The 19,728-nt window shown below is 32.1% G+C and overlaps 1 protein-coding gene across 1 annotated transcript; it reads left to right on the top strand.

The window, feature by feature from the left end:
* The first annotated feature begins 5,542 nt into the window (after positions 1-5,542).
* LOC137643498 (probable G-protein coupled receptor Mth-like 1) lies at positions 5,543-18,776 on the top strand. The gene is made up of 8 exons (XM_068376263.1): positions 5,543-6,178; positions 9,422-10,592; positions 11,284-11,362; positions 13,180-13,263; positions 14,445-14,536; positions 16,772-16,952; positions 17,421-17,510; positions 18,191-18,776. The coding sequence occupies exons 1-8, from the start codon at positions 5,648-5,650 to the stop codon at positions 18,459-18,461; spliced, it is 2,499 nt and encodes an 832-aa protein (XP_068232364.1). The 5' UTR covers positions 5,543-5,647; the 3' UTR covers positions 18,462-18,776.
* The last annotated feature ends 952 nt before the right edge of the window (positions 18,777-19,728 follow it).

Genomic DNA, 19,728 nt, shown 5'->3' on the forward strand with positions numbered 1-19,728 from the left:
CAAAATATATTGTTACTTCGCTGTTCATTCCTCTTCTCAGAGAAGAGGAATTTAAGTATTTCATAATAACAGTGGATATAATAAGGATAGTGGTAATAAAAAATAATGATGATTATAGTAAAAGGGAAAAAGGATAATGATAATAGACTTTGCTTTCACAAACTTTCCAGAGATTCTTTTATAATACAACCTACGGACTTTCTCTGCCCTTTTAAGCTTAGAGCTTTATATCACATTGAAATATAATTTCTTCTAAATATTTTATTATTTTGATAGAACAGAATTATATATATATATATATATATGTATATATATATGTATATATATATATATATATATTTATCTATATATTGTATATATATATATATATATATATGTATATATATATATATATATATATATTTATCTATATACTGTATATATATGGGTATATGTATATATATATATATATATATATTCTTTCAATTTCATTAATAACAATTAATTAACAGGGCACAAATCTATTGACGGAATAATAAAAAAAAAATTGGCAAAATAAACAAAACACCGAAAATATCATAAGAAAATAAGATTATGTATATTTTTAATCTACCTTTGTTTATAAAAATTACTTTGAGCATAAAAAGATTATCAAGAACCACATCATAAATTTTGAAACCCATTTAAAATTGATAAATTTATTCTCGAAATGAAAGTTTTTAAATAGATTTTGCACCAAAAGAAGCTTCCGAGGTCAGTTCCCGGAGATAATTCAGAGAATTCTTAAAAGATATTAAAGTCATAAAAAGGTGAAAATGGGAAGCGGGACTCGGGAGATGTTACCAGGTCGTTAGCTCCTAAGTGGGCCATTCTCTCTCTCTCTCTCTCGGCCCAAAAAACCGACGATGTTCCTTTGGACCCAAACGGTCTTCGCGAAATTCGGACAGAAGGATGACCCTCTAAAATTCGGCTTTGAAGACCTTTCAAGTTTCGCTTATTTCTGTCTCCTTTCCGTCCGTTAACTTGGTAATTAAATCAGACGATTAGATCTGGAACTACAGAGACATATTCCAACAGAACCGAATATCACAGATCATATTCCTGGTCTACCTGTGTGCTTGTCTGTCTATCTTCTTTCATTTATTATTTTTCATTGTTTTTCAGTCTTTCTTTCTTTATTACATACATCATACTTTAAGTCAGTGTTTAGCTGCAAGAGGTGGAATAGAGAAAATAACGAGAGAAATTTACTTTCATCGACTTTTATGTTATGTAAATTTAATCAGCTTGATAACTTTTCTCCAGTGTCTATACAGTATGTATATAAATATATACATACATACATACAGCGAGACAGACAGACAGACGCATACACACACACACACACACACATATATATATATATATATAGACTCGATACATTTATATGTATAGGTTTATATATTTATAGATATTAATATGGATAAATATATATATATATATATATATAATCAAATATATATACATATATATATATATATATATAATCAAATATATATACATATATATATATATATATATATGTGTGTGTGTGTGTGTGTGTGCGTGTGTGTGTAAATGCATAAATATATGTACATACAATGTACAAATGTGCGTGCATGTGTATATACACATGTATGTAATCTTCTTTCCCGAGGTATTTCCTCCATTTCGGTTTTTCTGTCTTAGTAATATCCCTTCGCCTCCTCATGATCAGATCTTCCTTATCCTCCTTCAGCTCTAACTTATCCATCTCTCTTCCAACCTTATCACCTTATGACAATTTCCTCCCAAACGCTTCTCATCCTCTCCCTGTGTTCCTCCTTAATTATGAGTCTGATCTTCTTCAAACCTGGATCCTTAATCTTCTCTGTGACATTGGTCATATCAGATCTTCTCCAGATTTCTTCAATCAGTAGTCTTACTTTCTCTGCTATCTAACCTCTTCAATCTTCTCTCTCCTTTCTCTCATATCTACCCTCTTCAATCTTCTTTCTCCTTCCTCTCATATCTACCTTCTTCAATCTTCTCTCTCCTTTCTCCTTCTGAAGGTCTACGTATCTGACCCACATTTTTACCATTCCCTATAATCACTTACAATATAGTTAAGTAAAAGAAATTAAGATATTCATATGTTCAAAATTTAAAATCCAAGAAACAGAAGTAGAGAGAAAAAGAAAATAAATTAACTGATGCAAACGCTCTCAGTCATTAAGTATTTCCTTCAGGCAAATAAAATCCATCTTGCAGAAATAATTACTCTCTGGTCTCTCCACAGACAGACAGATTTATCCCGCAAGGGAATTTATCTTAGTGGAAATGATGTATGTTTCGCCATCTCTATCCTTCCTTTACGACTTTCTTGGAATAGAGTTAATCTAAACAGGCTAAAATGTACAAACTCTCTCTCTCTCTCTCTCTCTCTCTCTCTCGTTAATCTAGACAGTCTGAAATGTACTCTCTCTCTCTCTCTCTCTCTCTCTCTCTCTCTCTCTCATTAATCTAGGCAGACTCTTAAATGTACTCTCTCTCTCTCTCTCTCTCTCTCTCTCTCTCGAGTTAATCTACAGTCTGATATGTACTCTCTCTCTCTCTCTCTCTCTCTCTCTCTCATTAATCTAGAGAGACTCTTAAATGTACTCTCTCTCTCTCTCTCTCTCTCTCTCTCTCTCTCGAGTTAATCTAGATAGACTCTTAAATGTACTCTCTCTCTCTCTCTCTCTCTCTCTCTCTCTCTCGAGTTAATCTAAACAGTCTGATATGTACTCTCTCTCTCTCTCTCTCTCTCTCTCTCTCTCTCTCTCTCTAAAATATATTTTTGACTGCCTTTTAAACGCAATGCCAAATCAATGGTATATTTTAACGGAAAAATATCTCAACTGTTACTATTATTAGAATGGATAACTTCAGTCATACCAGTTTTATCAAATTAGTCAAAAGAAGATAATGAGGGACTATTATATCTATTCTATGAAAAGAAGATTAAAATGATAAGCTGATCAAGTAATGAAATGACGAATGTTAGATCAACATTATTGGAGTCACTTCAAAACGTGTATCTTCTATGTATAGAAGACTTGGCCTAAGGCAGTTATCACTCAATACCAAGTTATCCAAAGGAATTATGGGTAAGGAAGAAATTTTCTCATGATGTTTGAAGGCGAATATATCCTATATTAAATCGACCATATGCTTATATATATATATATATATATGTATATATATATATTTATACACAGACACACACACACACATATATATATATAATATATATATATATATATATATACACACACATATATATATACATATATATATATGTATTATATATATATATATATATATATAAATATAAATATATATATATATATATGTATTTTTATATATATATATATATATATATACACATGTATATCACTAATGTCTTAGGGATTTACTGCAACAAATTGCTCTAATTCTACCGATCGTAAATTATTGGTAATTAGAGTATTTATTTAAGGAATTTGTTTCTAAAAATACTTTCTAAATACGTATATAAAAATGATGGCGCTCACATGCATAATATTTTTACAAAATATATAAAAAAGAAAAAATCCAGAAAACATCAACTCTAAATTATACTTTTATGATATAAATCTTATATATCTTTTCTGTTCTTTGTATGGTTATTCTTTAAATAGAAAAAGCTTTTGGGTATTCCATAAATAAGACAACTTAAAAAGATATTATAATCCGAGATTAAATTCGTGCAAGACGTTAAAACAAAATCACAGCCAGCTTATTACTTTCCTTGTAGTTTATTTCCTTGTTCCCTTTCCTCACTGGGCTTTTTTTCCTTGTTGGAGCCCTTGGGCATATAGCATCTCGCTTTTCAGCTAGGGTTTTAACTTAGCTTGTAATAATAATAATAATAATAATAATAATAATAATAATAATAATAACGGCAACAACAACAATAATAATAATAATGATAATGATAATAACAACAACAACAATAACAACAACAATAATAATAATGATAATGATAATAACAACAACAACAACAACAATAATAATAATAATGATAATGATAATAACAACGACAACAACAACAACAACAACAACAATGATAATAATAATAATGATAATGATAATAATAACAACAACAAAAACAATAATAATAATAATAATAATAATAATAATAATAATAACAATAATAATAATAATAAGGAAAATTGACGCGGACTCTAGATACGAGGTCATTAATTTCGGATATCGCTAAAAGGTTATTTCATCAACTTGACCCAGTTCCGATAAACACGGTCGAGGCAGCCCCGAATCAATATGCCGATAAACCTTATCTTTCACCGATACATTCTTTACGGGACTAAACCGAAGATCCTTAATTATTATTATTAATCTGCTCATAAAAAGAAAATTATTAAATATTCCTCTTTCTGAGAATGCTTCTAAGAAAATTTCATTTTGATGGTTGCTAGAATTCTGTTATGATAATGTTCCTGTTTTTTTTTCTTTCTTTCTTTTTTTTTTTTCAATAGTCCTGCTGTTACCCAGTATTTTCTGTTGTCAAATATTCTTATGTTTTACAAATAAATTTGTAACTTCGTGTTTTTCTATATTTCATCTTTTGCGAAACTAATTAATTCTATTCTGAAGTCTCTCTAAATCATTATCATGATAACTGGCGTTATTCTATCATTGTCATTATTACTTTAGTTATCGTTGTTAGAGTTCTCTTGCTTGAGGGTACACTCGGGCACACCATTCTATCTTATTTCTCTTCCTCTTGTTTTGTTAATGTTTTCATAGTTTATATAGGAGGTATTTAATTCAATGTTACTGTTCTTAAAATATTTTATTTTTCCTAGTTTCTCCTACTCAGTGGGCTATTTTCCCTGTTAAAGCCCTTGGGCTTATAGCATCCTGCTTTTCCAGTTAGGGTTGTAGCTTAATAATAATAATAATATTAATAATAATAATAATAATAATAATAAGTAAGCTTCCGTAAACTGTAAGCCAGAAACGGAATTTCAAAATACTGTAGCGACTGTAAACATTATTACAGTGTTTTAAAATGACTGAATAAAGGGTTGGGCTTATTGACAACCATGATATGGCAAAATGATAAGAAATAGTCAAGGGTAACTTACAAAGGCTGGCAGGCAATAGAAAAACCTGCACTGAAGGTGCAGGCTACAGCCTCTTGAGCTAAAGCAGCCTGTAAGAGGGTATGGTAACCTTCAAAACAAACAGCACGCGCTAATTTTAGACGATTGTACACCGGAGGCAATGACTGATGTTTCCTGTTTTCGCATTGACTAACAACGAAATTTTTTTGGTAGAAACTGTTCTTTTCTTCTTCTTCTTTTTTCCAGCCTTTCCTTTCTGACCCTTCTGCCAAGACGAAAGAGAGACGGAGTTGTTGCTATGTTTGCCACATCGGTTTTCCTTGGCTCCACCCACAAGAAAGCGCCGAGGATATGGGAATCCTGCAAAGCTTTGTGCTTAGTGATGATAAGGCTTTTGTACTGTGTACTGAGGTACTGTGCTTTGTGACCAGTTATTAAATATGAGAGTTTAGATATTGTGAAGTGTTTTCATTTTAAAAAGACAGTAATTTAGTAGCTATTTTCTAACAGAGCAATTAGACATGTTAAACAAAGGTGTAAATGCGAGGAGGCTTGTGGCGTTAGCTATGTTAATGCAGACCTTCGTATCTCCGATCCGCTCAGCCTCCGAAGATCAGCTCAGCCTCTCGGCCAGTACCTTCAGGCCAGAGAACTTGACGACCAAGAAAGCTAATGCTGACGACATAACGACTACGACCGAGGTCTCTACGACGACGACCAGCGACCCCAGGATCGACGACTCCTTTTCCGATGTAGGTGGGATTGAGGAATCGATCTCATCCGAGGATGGAGACACGGCGAGAAATAACACAGTTGAATTACAAACGTTTGTTTCAACGACGTCCTCCGGGGACGTCGATGACAATGTGTCCTCAGAAAGACCCTCGGGAGAACCAGGCACCGTCTGCCCTGCCCCGGTAGGAGGAAAATCGACACAAGGAACCATTGTGAAATGCCAGTGCCAAGGTACGGAAGTCTTGGCCGACGGGGAATGCCAACCGCATGAGGGAGTTGTCGTTCCAGTGAAATATAACAAATATTTTTCAAAACTGGTAAGTTATCATTCGTCTATTGAATCATTTCTAAATCCTTAGCGGTCGAAGATTTTTTCTTTTCCAAAATTATCCGACTAGTATAGTTTGTTCAATCAATTTGAAAAGTAACAAGTATTCATAGATTTAGATATGAATTCAGGAGGCTGCCATGCATGCACACACGTACAAACAAACACACGTTATTACACAAACGTACACACACATCTACAATATATATACATATATACATATATATATATATATATATATATATATATATATATATATATGTGTGTGTGTGTGTATATAAATATATATATACATATATATATATATATATTATATATATATATATATATATATATATATATATATATATATATATATATATATATATATATATATATATATATATACATTTATGTGTGTGTGTACTCCCAGCTATATGATGAAATGGAAGCAAATAAGAAAGAGATTAACAGTAATTTAACAAAATTTTAATTAGAATCAGTACAAGAGATAAGTGGAAAAGATTCTAAAGTACCGGGAAAGACATAAACTTAAAAAAAAACAAAAGATTGGAAATGAGGGTAAAATCCCAGAAAGGTGAAACAGATTTGGCAGAAATATCCAAATCGATTAAAAAAAAACTAAAAACCCAAGATATCCGGAAACACATTCAGATCAATTGAAGACACACTAAAGAAAGGAAGAATCAAATGAAAATATTATCAGCAGTAGATATGGAGTGATAAAAATTGCAGAGGATTTTCTGTGCTATGCTATACCATAATGATATAAGAAATAATTGTCGATAGGAATAATGAAACATGGGAGCCAGTACCAAATGTACAGTAGGAGAAGTAAAGAAAGCATTAAAAGACATGAACAGAGTCAGGGCAGTAAGAAAATGTGGCCTAACAATTGACTTAACAATAGATGATGGATATTTCATAGTATTAAAACTCGCTGAGCTTTACAGAAAATGTCTGGAAGAATGCTCTACACCTACAGCTTGGAAAAACTTTATTATACCAATTTACAAAAAGGGAGACACAAAAGACCTGGAAAATTAGTTCCCATTTAGTTTACTTTCTGTAATATATCAAATATTTACAAGTATCATATCATGCCTATAGAAAAACAGCTATTATTATTATTATTATTATTATTATTATTATTATTATTATCATTATTATTATTACTATTATTAATTGCTAAGCTGCAACCCTAGTTGGAAAAGAAGGATGCTATAAACCCAGGGGCCACAACAGGAAAAATAGCCCAGTGAGGAAAGGAAACAAGGAAAAATAAAGTATTTTAAGAACAGTAACAACAGTAAAATAAATATTTCCTATATAAACTATAAAAACTTTAACAAGACGAGAGGAAGAGAAATTAGATAGAATAGTGTGCCCAAGTGTACCCCCAAGCAAGAGAACTCTAACCCAAAACAGTGGAAGACCATGGTACGGAGGCTATGGCAGTACCCAAGACTAGAGAGCAATGGTTTGATTTTGGAGTGTCCTTCTCCTAGAAAAGCTGCTTACCATAGCTAAAGAGTCTCTTCTAACCTTACCAAGAGGAAAGTAGCCACTGAACAATTGCAGTGCAGTAGTTAACCCTTTAGGTGACGAAGAATTGTTTGGTAATCTCAGTGTTCTCAAGTGTATGAGGACAGAGGAGAATCTGTAAAGAATAGGCCAGACTATTCGGTGTAAGTGTAGGCAAAGGGAAAGAACCGCAACCAGAGAGAAGGATCCACTGTAGTACTGTCTGACCAGTCAAAGGACCCCATAACTCTCTAGCGGTAGTATCTCAAAGGGCTAGACTTTAATCCACCAGCTAATGGAAAAATCAAAACAGTTTTACAAACCACTATGTATGGCATTTGTGTATGGCATTTCTGTTAAAACTTCAGCAGTAACGAAAACCTTTCAAAGACAAGCAATAGACGAATCTTATGTTAGAATACTTGAAGATACCTATACACGAAGTACAGCAATCTTAAAACTACTTAAAGATAGTGAGAAAATTCCTAGTAAGAAAGGAGTTAGAAAGGGAGACCCCATCTCTCCCAAATCATTAATAGCATGCCTAGAAGTTTTTAAAAATTTAGATTGGGAAAATGTAAGAATTAATATTAATGAGGAATACCTTAACAACTTGAGATTTGCAGATGAGATAATTGTGTTTAGTGAATTACGGGAGTAATTGCAAAAGGTGATAAAAGATTTGAATGGAGAACGCAGAAATATAGGACTTAAAATGAATATGAGTAAAGCGAAGATAATATTCAAGGAAAATGCAGAGATACCACATAAGGGTTATGGACTAACCTCTAGAGATTGTTAATGAATTTACATAGTTAGGACAGACAGTAAGTGTTTTCCCGGGACATAACACCAAAGTTAAAAGTAGGATAAGCTTTTGGTAAATGAAATGAGATTATGTAATGTAAAATGCCACTTTCTCTAAAAAGAAAAGTATTTAATCAGATGATACTGAGTCTTGACAGATTTAATTCATGGATCGTTTTAGATAATGTGGTATTTTACTTTTCATAATCTCATATTGTTTGCCAAAAACTCTTCATTCCTTGCTTATCCTTCTTTTAATTTCGGTCTTTAAGTGTTCTAACAAGATTCATCTGTTCCCTGTCTTTGAAGGGCTTTCATTACTGCTAAAGCTTATGAATTGAAAGGGCGTAGCAGTTTTAGACAAAATTTTCCAACTTTCTTAAGGAACACATAGATCCTTGTATTTCTAAGCCATTCTAGTCAGTTGTAAGATAAGGAAATGGAAGAATAGAGGCAAAAATTTAGATTTTTAAAGTAATAAGAGTACTTAAAAGCATACACTTGAAAAGAATATTTGATGCTTTTTAAAGACACGTTTTAAACATTAAGTATTTGGAAAATGTTGGCTATATTTCATAAATGTTGCAAGAAAGAGAAAGAAATAACCATGAAGTAATGTAGTATTTTCGTCTTGGCTATTCTATGCACAAATCCTTACTTTCATTTTTACTTTGTTGTAATTTTTTTTCTATTACAAAAATTTTGAATTACACCAGACCAGCTGACACCCTCAAACCTTTTTTTTCATTGAAAATATATATTAGAATTTATTACGAAGATGGATCTCAGTCTGTGTTTCGTAATAACTCAGAAGGAAGTTAATTAACCCATTTCGGATTTTGATTTGATTTAATTTAGCAAATTTTAGTTGTCATTGTTCATATGTTTTTCCTTTTAACAGGAAGATGTGAAGAACTACAAGGTAAAAACAGAGAACGTGAACTGCGACCCAACCTACTACCTAACCCGGAACTTCAGCAGAGGACAGTTTCATCTCAGACTTGATAAGGGTGATGTTGTCCTTCTAAAGGATGCTGGTGAACTGGAGGGGCAACGCATTTCCAAGTACTGTGTCACTCACCACCTGGATAACCAACATTACCTGACATGGACGCTTAGAGCATGTATTCCTATACCGTCTGTTCCCAGGTGCTGTTCCTTTGGAAAAGCCATGAAAGATGGTGTTTGTCAAACTGCTAAGACTCCAAGTGTACTAAAACCTCCAGTTTTTAGTAAGCCTCATTCCACAGAGCCTGTTGAATGGACAAATATACAGAACTATCATCTCGATTTAAAATGCCAGTCTGATCCCATGGTAACAGTTCCTCTTGGTAATAATGGCACACATTTGCTATTGTTAGCCAATGGTTTATCACTCACCTGGAAACCTAATGAGGTTTGCACTTATGATAAAACTTACTTCTGTCCTGATTACTGCACTGATGGCATCGAGGAGAGTGATGGCACCGTGCAATACTTTGTAAGCTTTTGCTACATGTCTTGCAAGGAGAGACATGACAAGGCCTGTGGAGATGGCCCGTGTATGCGTAGATGCTGTGATGATGGGTCCTCATATGACAGCAGTAAAAGAAAATGCTCGCCTGATTCCAACTCCACATTCAGTCCTCTTGATGTAGGTCATTCATGCTCGTACACTATTGTAACGGGTCCTCCTCCAGCCTGCAAGCGTCCCACAAAGTACGACAAGGAAATCAGCATAGACAGTGAGGGGCAACTGTCCATTAATTATAGAAATTACTCTTCTTTTGAATATTGTGTGGACGTAAACTTCCGAGAAGAACATCGGAGAACGAGTGTTTACTTCTGCGGAGCTGAACCTCTCTCGTGGAAGAGCGTACGCCTTCCTGTATTCCTGACTTGTAAAGTCATCTCTCTCTTCTTTCTGACATTATGCATAATTTGTTACCAACTAGTCCCTAAGCTTAAGGCGAACGGTGGCACACATCAGCTATGCCATGTTCTGTCCCTCTTCATTGCTTATAGTATGAGTTTTACTGTGAATTGCTTCAATAATGACCTCGTTCACCATTTTGCTTCCTGCTTCAGTCTAGGTAAGATTTCTTCTTTTTAATCAATATAGATTTTGAGGGATTTTTTTTTTAAGTTTAGATATCAATAACTTATTATACTATGCCTTTTTCCTAAATAGTATAGCATGGAGGAAATGCCCCCCCCCCCCCAATACTGCCAGAAGGGTGAGGGATTGGGTTTAAGGCGAGATTCAAGATGTATTTTCGGCTCCTACTCCTGATGCCTATTGGACGATCTTACAAATGTTTTTAGCTAAAATAACCTTTTCTATTTACTATTAGTTTCTGTCTTTATAATTTCAAAGTTGTTTCAAATTGTAATCAGACTCTTTAGTTACCATAATAACTTTTATCATAATTACCTGGTTCACCCTCACTTACATACATAGCGGTTTTTGCGGTAGACTTATGTACTTCACCCAGGTTTCATAGAATCTACTGAAACACATATCTACTGTACTTTTATCCTAGTGATGAATCGACAAACGCCAAGGACAGGTGATATATATATATATATATATATATATATATATATATATATATATATATATATATACATATATATATATATATATATATATATATGTATATATATATATTTATATATATAAATGTTTGGGGGAAAATGGGGCTCCATCGGATTGAACAAACAAGATCCAAAATTATATTTGTTTTTAATTTTGAAAATGAATAACATCATTGTTTTCCGCAGCCATTTTCACGCAGTTTGGATTCCTGGCAGCTTTCTTTTGGCTAAACATCATGTGCTTTGAGGTCTGGAGAAAAATCAGGTAAGGTATTAAAGATTCTGGGAAAACGTTCTAAAATATGGGAATTTTTATGTTATTTGGTGTCATGAATTCTATTCAGTCACGAATCTGCACAATTGTTCTTCATATTTTCATATCTCATTAACATTAATTAATTTTTCAAGCTTTATATCTACAGCAAAGACTGAGAGGGAATTGAAAACATTTATATTTATGATGATTGTTTATTATGATAGCTCTTTATCTGATAAAATTAAAAAATGAAGTTATCTAATTTATTTTCATAATCTCTAAAACTCTGCCACCCACCTCAATCTCTTTCAATTATCATTAACATTCCTTTTCATTGTCCTAAAACTGTTGAGAGAATCAACGCATAATATCTCCATTTGCTAAGTCTCTTTTGTGTTGCAATACGCTAAGATGTCTTCAAACTTATTCTATTTTTAACAATTTCGAATCCAAAAAGGAGACAACATTCATGTGTTCAGTATGTTGTCTATATAAATTAATCGCAATGAAAAATGTTTTACTTTCAATGTTTCCCTTACTTGTACTAATACTAAGAATGGATACCATGGTACGATAACTTGTAATGGCCACCTTTTATAAAACTTAGGAAATTTAGTTAGATGATATTTTTGCACACTTTGAAAATCAGTTCATTGCTAAAGGCAATGAATCCATCGTGGATGACCCTACTGCCATAAAGCAATCAGATATTAAAACATATTTTTCCTACTTAAATATGAAATGAAAGTCATTAACAAACCCAGAAATTGATAGAATATCTGCCATTGCTCTATTCTGTTTAAACTATTAAATTGTGCTATATTTCAGAGTCCTGTGATCACCTTGACCTTGCAAAATGACTATGTGGTTAGGGAGTATTTATATCATTCCTTTTTCCATGTTTTACGAGGCAAAAGGGTGCTGTTAAGACAACTACCGTTAAAAAAATGATTTTATTTTCATCAAGCACATCAAAACAACATAAAGATTTCTATCGTAACACCTTTTTTGAAAATTTGAGTAAAGTAATTTTTCTAAGTAACTAAAGATATCAAACTGTCTTAGACAACAATTTGATCAGTCACAAATTACCAGTAGTTTGAAGCATTGGATTTTATATCTTCGTGGATACTGCAGTGTTCCTTCGGCCACTAGCTGGACTAGCTTTTCATCTTTCTACTCTAGCTCCTTTCCCAGTTCCTAGCAGCTAAGTTACAGTGCAACCTCTTTGAACTTATATATCTTGAAGAATTTTTTGGTTTTCCCATATTGCAACTAGGTGGTTAAGGGCCTCCCAAAATCAACACTTGATGTTTTTTGTTGGTGAAGCGTGATTGATTTCAAGATACAGTGTTTTACTATTCTTGATAATCTAGTCTTGGATAGTGTCATAGCCTCTGTACCAAGGTCTTCCACTGTCTTGGGTTAGAGTTCTCTTGCTTGAGGGTACACTCGGGCATACTATTCTATCTTATTTCACTCCCTCTTGTTTTGATAAAGTTTTTGTAGTTTATATTGGAGATATTTATTTTAATGTCACTTTTCTTAAAATATTTTATTTTTTCTTGTTTCCTTTCTTCACTGGGGTATTTTTCCTGTTGGAGCCCCTGGGCTTATAGCATCCTGCTTTTCTAACTAGGGCTGTAGCTTAGCAATTAATAATAATAATGATTAGTAACAGTTTTCCTTTGTAGGAAACTTACAAATCGCTATTTTCTTCATTAGAATATCCATTACAATATACAGTAGCTATCCTTTGAAGGGAACTTACAAAGTACCATCTTCTATACTATACTATCTATTAAAGCGAGGTTTTTTATTTGCAGGAAGCTCACAAAGTACCAGACTTCAAAGAAATACCAAGAAATTTTCTTCATGTTATATGGTTGGGGAGTACCATTATGTATAAGGTAAGTTTTCATATGTATTTAATTTTGACTGTGGGTATAACTTCAGACTTTTCGTAATCGTATAAGACTTAACTAATCAAATTTTCTTCATGTTGTACCAGTACTTATCAGAAGATTAATCTTATTCTTTAAATATATTTAATTTTTACTGTGGGTAGAAGTTCAGACATTTTGCAATTCTAGAAGACTTTACAAGTTTAATTTTCTTTTTATGTACTTGTATATATATATATATATATATATATATATATATATATATATATATTCATAAATCAATAGCCTCCTTATTTGATAATAGCTTAAGTAATTTTTCTTAATCTATCATTTGTTGATATTAAACGTATTAGTTTATTATAGATAATTTACTGGAATGATTATGAAATTGTTTCTTTAATTATAAACTTACAGCTTGTTTTAATAACATACTAATTAAAACGAAAAATCTGCTTAAAACTTATCAATTTCAATAAATATTGTCAATTTAACTTATAAAAAATAAGATTTGTCAAGAGGAATTTTCTTAGTAATAAAAGGTTTGGAATTTTCTGTATCAGATTAATTATAATCATTAATCCGTCCTAAGTCCATACGACATTTGAAAAGGATCGTATTCTCTACCGTTCAGTTTCCCTCCGGCAAGTGTAACTGAACATTTTGGTGCATCCTTAATAGAAACAGGATCTGCTATGAGCTATACTAGAGTACCTTATGCGTCACTCTCCTTTTTCACTCGTAAGGATATACACTCAACAGGTAGACCTATAGGCTGCCCCAAACCCTACATCCTTAGTTCACAAGGATGATGAGGTTGCATCGACCAAATGAACTAACAAGGTTGAGCGGGACTCAAACCCCAGTCTGGCAATCACCAAGCCAGGACATTACCACATCTACCATTCAGTTTCTCTCTGGGAAGTGTTCAAGCAGTGTAAATGAACATTTTGGTTCACCTTTTAAGCACTTAAGTGAATATTTTGACGCACCAATTCAGGTTCTCCCCGGCAAATGTTCAAGCAGTGTAACAACATTTTGATTCACCCATTAAGTACTCCAAGTGAACATTTTGACAAGACATGTACTGAAAATAGTGTAATTTAGAGGCTTTTACAGGGAATGTCTAATAACAATAATAATCATTCTTAGAAAGAGTAAATGTTCATGAAATAATTTCTTTATTCTAGTGCAGTCACCGTCATGATGCAGTTTGTGAACCCCCATGAAGTCAGGGACGAAATCAGGCCATACATTGCAATCAAGAAGTGTTGGTTTCAGGGTAAGAATAATTTCCTTATTACAATCAGGAGTCCATCCTCCATGTTTATTTTAGATTTCTAAGTTTTACTGCTAAGATACATGTTACAATGTGGACACTTGATTTATTCCTGATCTAGCTAATAAAGAAATGTGCTTTTTTTCAGTCCAAAAATATAAATAAATGAAAGGTAAGTTTTGATTATGATTAAAAAACAATGAGAAAAAAAACAGCAATAGAATCAGATTGTTTTTTATTTTTTTACTGAAATTAGACTTATATATATATACTGTATATATATATATATATATATATATATATATATATATATATATATATATATATGTATATATGTATAACCTATAGACATGATATATATAGCGATCACAACACTGAAAATAAGCGCACCGGTCGAAAAGCAGGTTTAAGAATGCAGAGAACACTCGACAATCCTTTCACTAGCAGCACCAATAACATACTAACGGAACTGTGCATCCACCCACGCACTGAGCGTAGAAGGGTTAAGATGCCAATTAGTCATTTATCGGCTCAGGATTTTTTTTAACCGACTTAGACCATATATACCAAATTTGATCGTTAATGATTTGCCGTGTATGCAAGCGGCAAATCATTTATGCCGCGACTGTGTATATATATATATATATATATATATATATATATATATATATATATATATATATATATATATACAGTATATATATATATATGTGTGTATATACATATATATGCATATATATATACATATATATATATATATATATATATATATATATGTATGTAAATATATATACATCATATATATATATATATATATATATATATATATAATATATATATATGTATATATATATGTATGTATGTATGTAAATATATATACATCATATATATAAGTATAATATATAATAGTGCATATATAATAGTATATTCCAAACTTTTTTTATTTTTGCTAATTGAGCCCAGAATACGTAGATCCTAGGAAAACGTTTATCAAAATTAAAGATGCGATTAATTTAATGTGGTTCAATGTTTATTTTGGATATAAGAAATGTTACTCGCACTGAAAACCCTAGAGCTAGTTACATTCCATAAGCTGTTAATTATGGCATAATGGTATTAAAATTTAAGGAGGTAGATATTTATTATAAGATTATGGTAGATAAAATGATTAAGAGCACTTTTAATTAATTATATATATATATATATATACATATATATATATACATATATATATATATATATATATATATATATATAATGTTTTCAAGATTTTTTGAGACGCAGTTTTGCACCGACTCGCATGGGTGCCCTTTTAGCTCGGAAAAGTTTCCTGATCACTGATTGGTTGGGCAAGATAATTCTAACCAATCAGATAGCAGGAAACTTTTCCGAAGTAAAAGGGCACCGCTGCAAGTTAGTGCAAATGCGCCTCATTAAAAAAAATTGAGTAAAGTATAAAGGATCCTCTCGTTTATGAGGAGTTTTAAGGGTACCATTACTTGACATGGTGCTCATTAATCAATAAAAGTATTACATCACAGCTTAGCATTAGTAGTTTCCATGATTTACACTGTTAAAAAAACCGTAATTTCAATCGGAAATTCTCTGTAAAAATATCCGGTTTTCAGCCTTATTTCAGTAAAATAGAGGCGACCGTTATTTTACCCTACTTTGTTTTCATCTTTTACGGTTGGCAACCGTAATATCAGTCCTTTATGTCAATATATCTGGTTTTAAAACGGTAAATTCGTAGCAATGTTTCTTCCATGATTTTTATGATTTTTATTTTGGCAAATTTTCAAATTTTTAGGTTTTAAAATGTTTAGATTTTTTAAATTTTAAATTTTTAAATTCTTAAATTTTTAGGTTTTTAAATTTTTAGATATTTATTCGAAATAGAGAGAAGGAGATTAAGGGATTTTTACAAGAAACCGATTGAACTCTAAACAGAAAAGAGTTTTCTAAAGTTTTCATAGCTAATATATGAAATACCTTAGCTAATGGGGTTACTTTTCTTACTACATCTTATTTTGATTATTCATTACCTACCTTGTAGTTTATTTATTACCTTGTTTTCTTACTGGGCTATTTTTCCCTGCTGGAGCCCTTGGGGTTTTAGAATCTCGCTTTTCAAATTATGTTTTTATCCTAGCTTGTAATAATAATAATAATAATAATAATAATAATAATAATAATAATAATAATAATAGTAATAATTTGTTCATTCTCGTCCATTAGAACAAGCCAGTGGTTTGGTCTACTTCTTCTGTCCAATTGGTGGGCTGTTCTTTTGCAACGCCCTCTTACTCATCCTCACCTTCATCGACACTAAGAAAATCCTTCGAAATTCGAAAGAGGCCACGAAGGAACTGAATGCCATCGGAAGATCATCCAGGGATATGGTGGATTGCGTCAAAGAGTAAGAAACACATGAAGGATTTTATCATGAGTATGGTTGGTAATATTTCGGTTGTCTCTCGCCCAGCGCACGAGTATATTTGGTAAAATTTCGGTAGAATCCCACCCAGCGCAAATATATTTGGTAAAATTTCGGTAGAGTTCACCGAGCGCTATTACCGCTCTTCAGCACAGATTGGCTCGATTTTTTTCCCCCTTCCCTGCGAGCAAAACAACAGCCATCAGATTTCGGTAATATTTCTATAGAGTCTAATAGTTTTCGCTCCGCCGTGCGCTGGCTTCGCTCTCGGAGAAAAAAAAAAAAAAAAAAAAAAAACCATCAAGCCTCTATGTACTGCCAAGCGGTAATGGCGCTGGGTGGGACTCTACCGAAATATTACCGAATATTACATGACAAATTCTTTTGTTTTCAATATAATGAAAAGCTAGAAGCTGCAAAAAAATTAATCTTCACTGTTCTCCTTTTCAGTTTTCACCAGAAGCTGAAGCTTTTTGCCATTTCTGTGTTCTGTTGGGCCACTGAGTTCCTGTCATCTATAATTCCTCCGGAGGAAATCTGGTATGAAATGACATTTAGTTTTACTTATTGTTTTTAGATAATTATAAGACTTCGTAACGCAAGTGAATATAATTTCAAAATCTCTTTGTGGTATCAAGATACAGATGAAATTTCATAATAAAATTTACCTGCGAAAGGTCTGCCCTGTGAGTAAGTGTAATTACTAATACAAGAATGTTGAATTAGCATTCGAACAATGCATAAAGCACCTATAGTAAATAAGAAAAAAATAAAATGATAAGAAATAAAAGTCACATTATATTATATTGTATTATATTTATTATATTATATTATACAATGAACGTCTGTCACAGAATCCACAGAGCTAATCTTCAGACTATTCGTTTTCCTTTTCTGAAGTCTATTACCAATCTCCTCTTTATTAATCTTTCTACCTTTCAAATATCTTTATTACCTTTTCTTCTTAGTCTGCTTTACTGCCTTTCTGTTTTATTTGCAGGTAAAATTAAGAAACGATTACTATCTACAAATGTAAGAGTTAGAAATGTTTCTCAAATAATAACATTAATAAAGCCGGACCATTTAAGTTTAGGTAATAATACCATAATAGACTACAAATCAATTTCTCCAAATTTAGTCATTTGTTTAAAATATGTTCATTAACTGATCACAGATTCTTTTCGTCTGAAGCTAATCCTTCTTTTTATTCCAATTTTCAGGGCACCCACCGATATCCTAAACGCTCTTCAGGGCCTCTTCATATTCATCATCATCATGGCAAACAGCAACAAACGAAAGCTTATAAAGAAACGGTTTCCTTTGCCCTTCAGGTTAGCCAGGAGATGCTCGGCCGCTCTTCGTTGCTTTAGAAGAAAAGCAGCAACAGCAGCAGCAGACGGAGGAGAAGAGAACACCTCTTCCACTGAACCTGAATCATCGAAGTCAGATTCATTATCTATGAAAACTCTGACTTACAGAAAATTATCCTGATGTTCTCTGAGTTTGATAAGAAAAGGGGAATACCATAAGAGGAAATATAATGTCGTTTTGACCGACCACCCGTGTTTTGGGGATGAAAAGATTGGTGGATATGAATGGCGGTGACAGATGTCCCAGGAAAAAAAAAGAGAGAGAGAGAGAGAGAGAGAGAGAGAGAGAGAGAGAGAGAGAGAGAGAGAGAGAGAGAGAGAGAGAGAGAGAGAGATACTTGAACTAGATTAGAGGTCGCAAATTCGTGTCTATTATGTTACTAAAGTGCCAAGGCCACACGTATACTGTATACGTATACATCATATATGCACACAAACACACACATATACAGTATATATATATATATATATATATATATATATATATATATATATATATGTATGTATTACATATGTATATAATATATATATATATATATATATATATATATATATATATATATATATATATATATATATATATATATACATGTATGTATTACACAGATATATATGCATGTATTACAAGTATATATATATATATATATATATATATATATATATATATATATATGTGTGTGTGTGTGTGTGTGTGTATGTATGTATGTGTGTGTATGTAAATCCTTGTAATTATATTAAGGTCATTGAAAATATAGAAATATGTAGGTAATAGTTTTATGCTTAGGTCAAGATGTTACACCTACCTTAACTTCTTTCCATACAAATACACAAAAAGAAAAGCTAATTGTATAATTGAGTTTGAGTTGAGAACGAATAAAAGAAGTTTCTTAACTTTTAAAATTCAATTCATCTTAATCGTGTTTCAATTGAAATATGATATCAGTGAAAATAGTTACAATACTCGCATGAAAACTTGAGATCTCTTTTACATATCAATACCTCTTGAAAAATAGACTGAATATTTGTTATAAAGTAACGAACAATAACTTAAGCTTTTATTTAATTAAAAAGTCTTGATAGCAAACTAAAACATATTTGAATTATCTGAAAGCAAATTTTTTCATCACACTTTCTTCATCGTCATAAAACAGTTTAGCACAAAACCAAAATGTTCTCTACTTGCATTTTCAATTCTTTATTATCCTGCAGCAATATCCTGCTAACAAAATAATTAGAGAACATTATACAAGGATGTTCAATAATCGCACTGTAAAAAGCCTAAAGGTACGTTTGACATTCACGGTTTTTTATTTTTCAATATTATCAGTGGAAGAATTAAATGCATATATCATTGTTTCCGGTCAAGCAAATCAATTATTTCTTAAAAT

Source organism: Palaemon carinicauda, chromosome 7, assembly GCF_036898095.1.
Source record: "Palaemon carinicauda isolate YSFRI2023 chromosome 7, ASM3689809v2, whole genome shotgun sequence".
In the NCBI taxonomy this organism is placed as follows: Eukaryota; Metazoa; Arthropoda; class Malacostraca; order Decapoda; family Palaemonidae; genus Palaemon; species Palaemon carinicauda.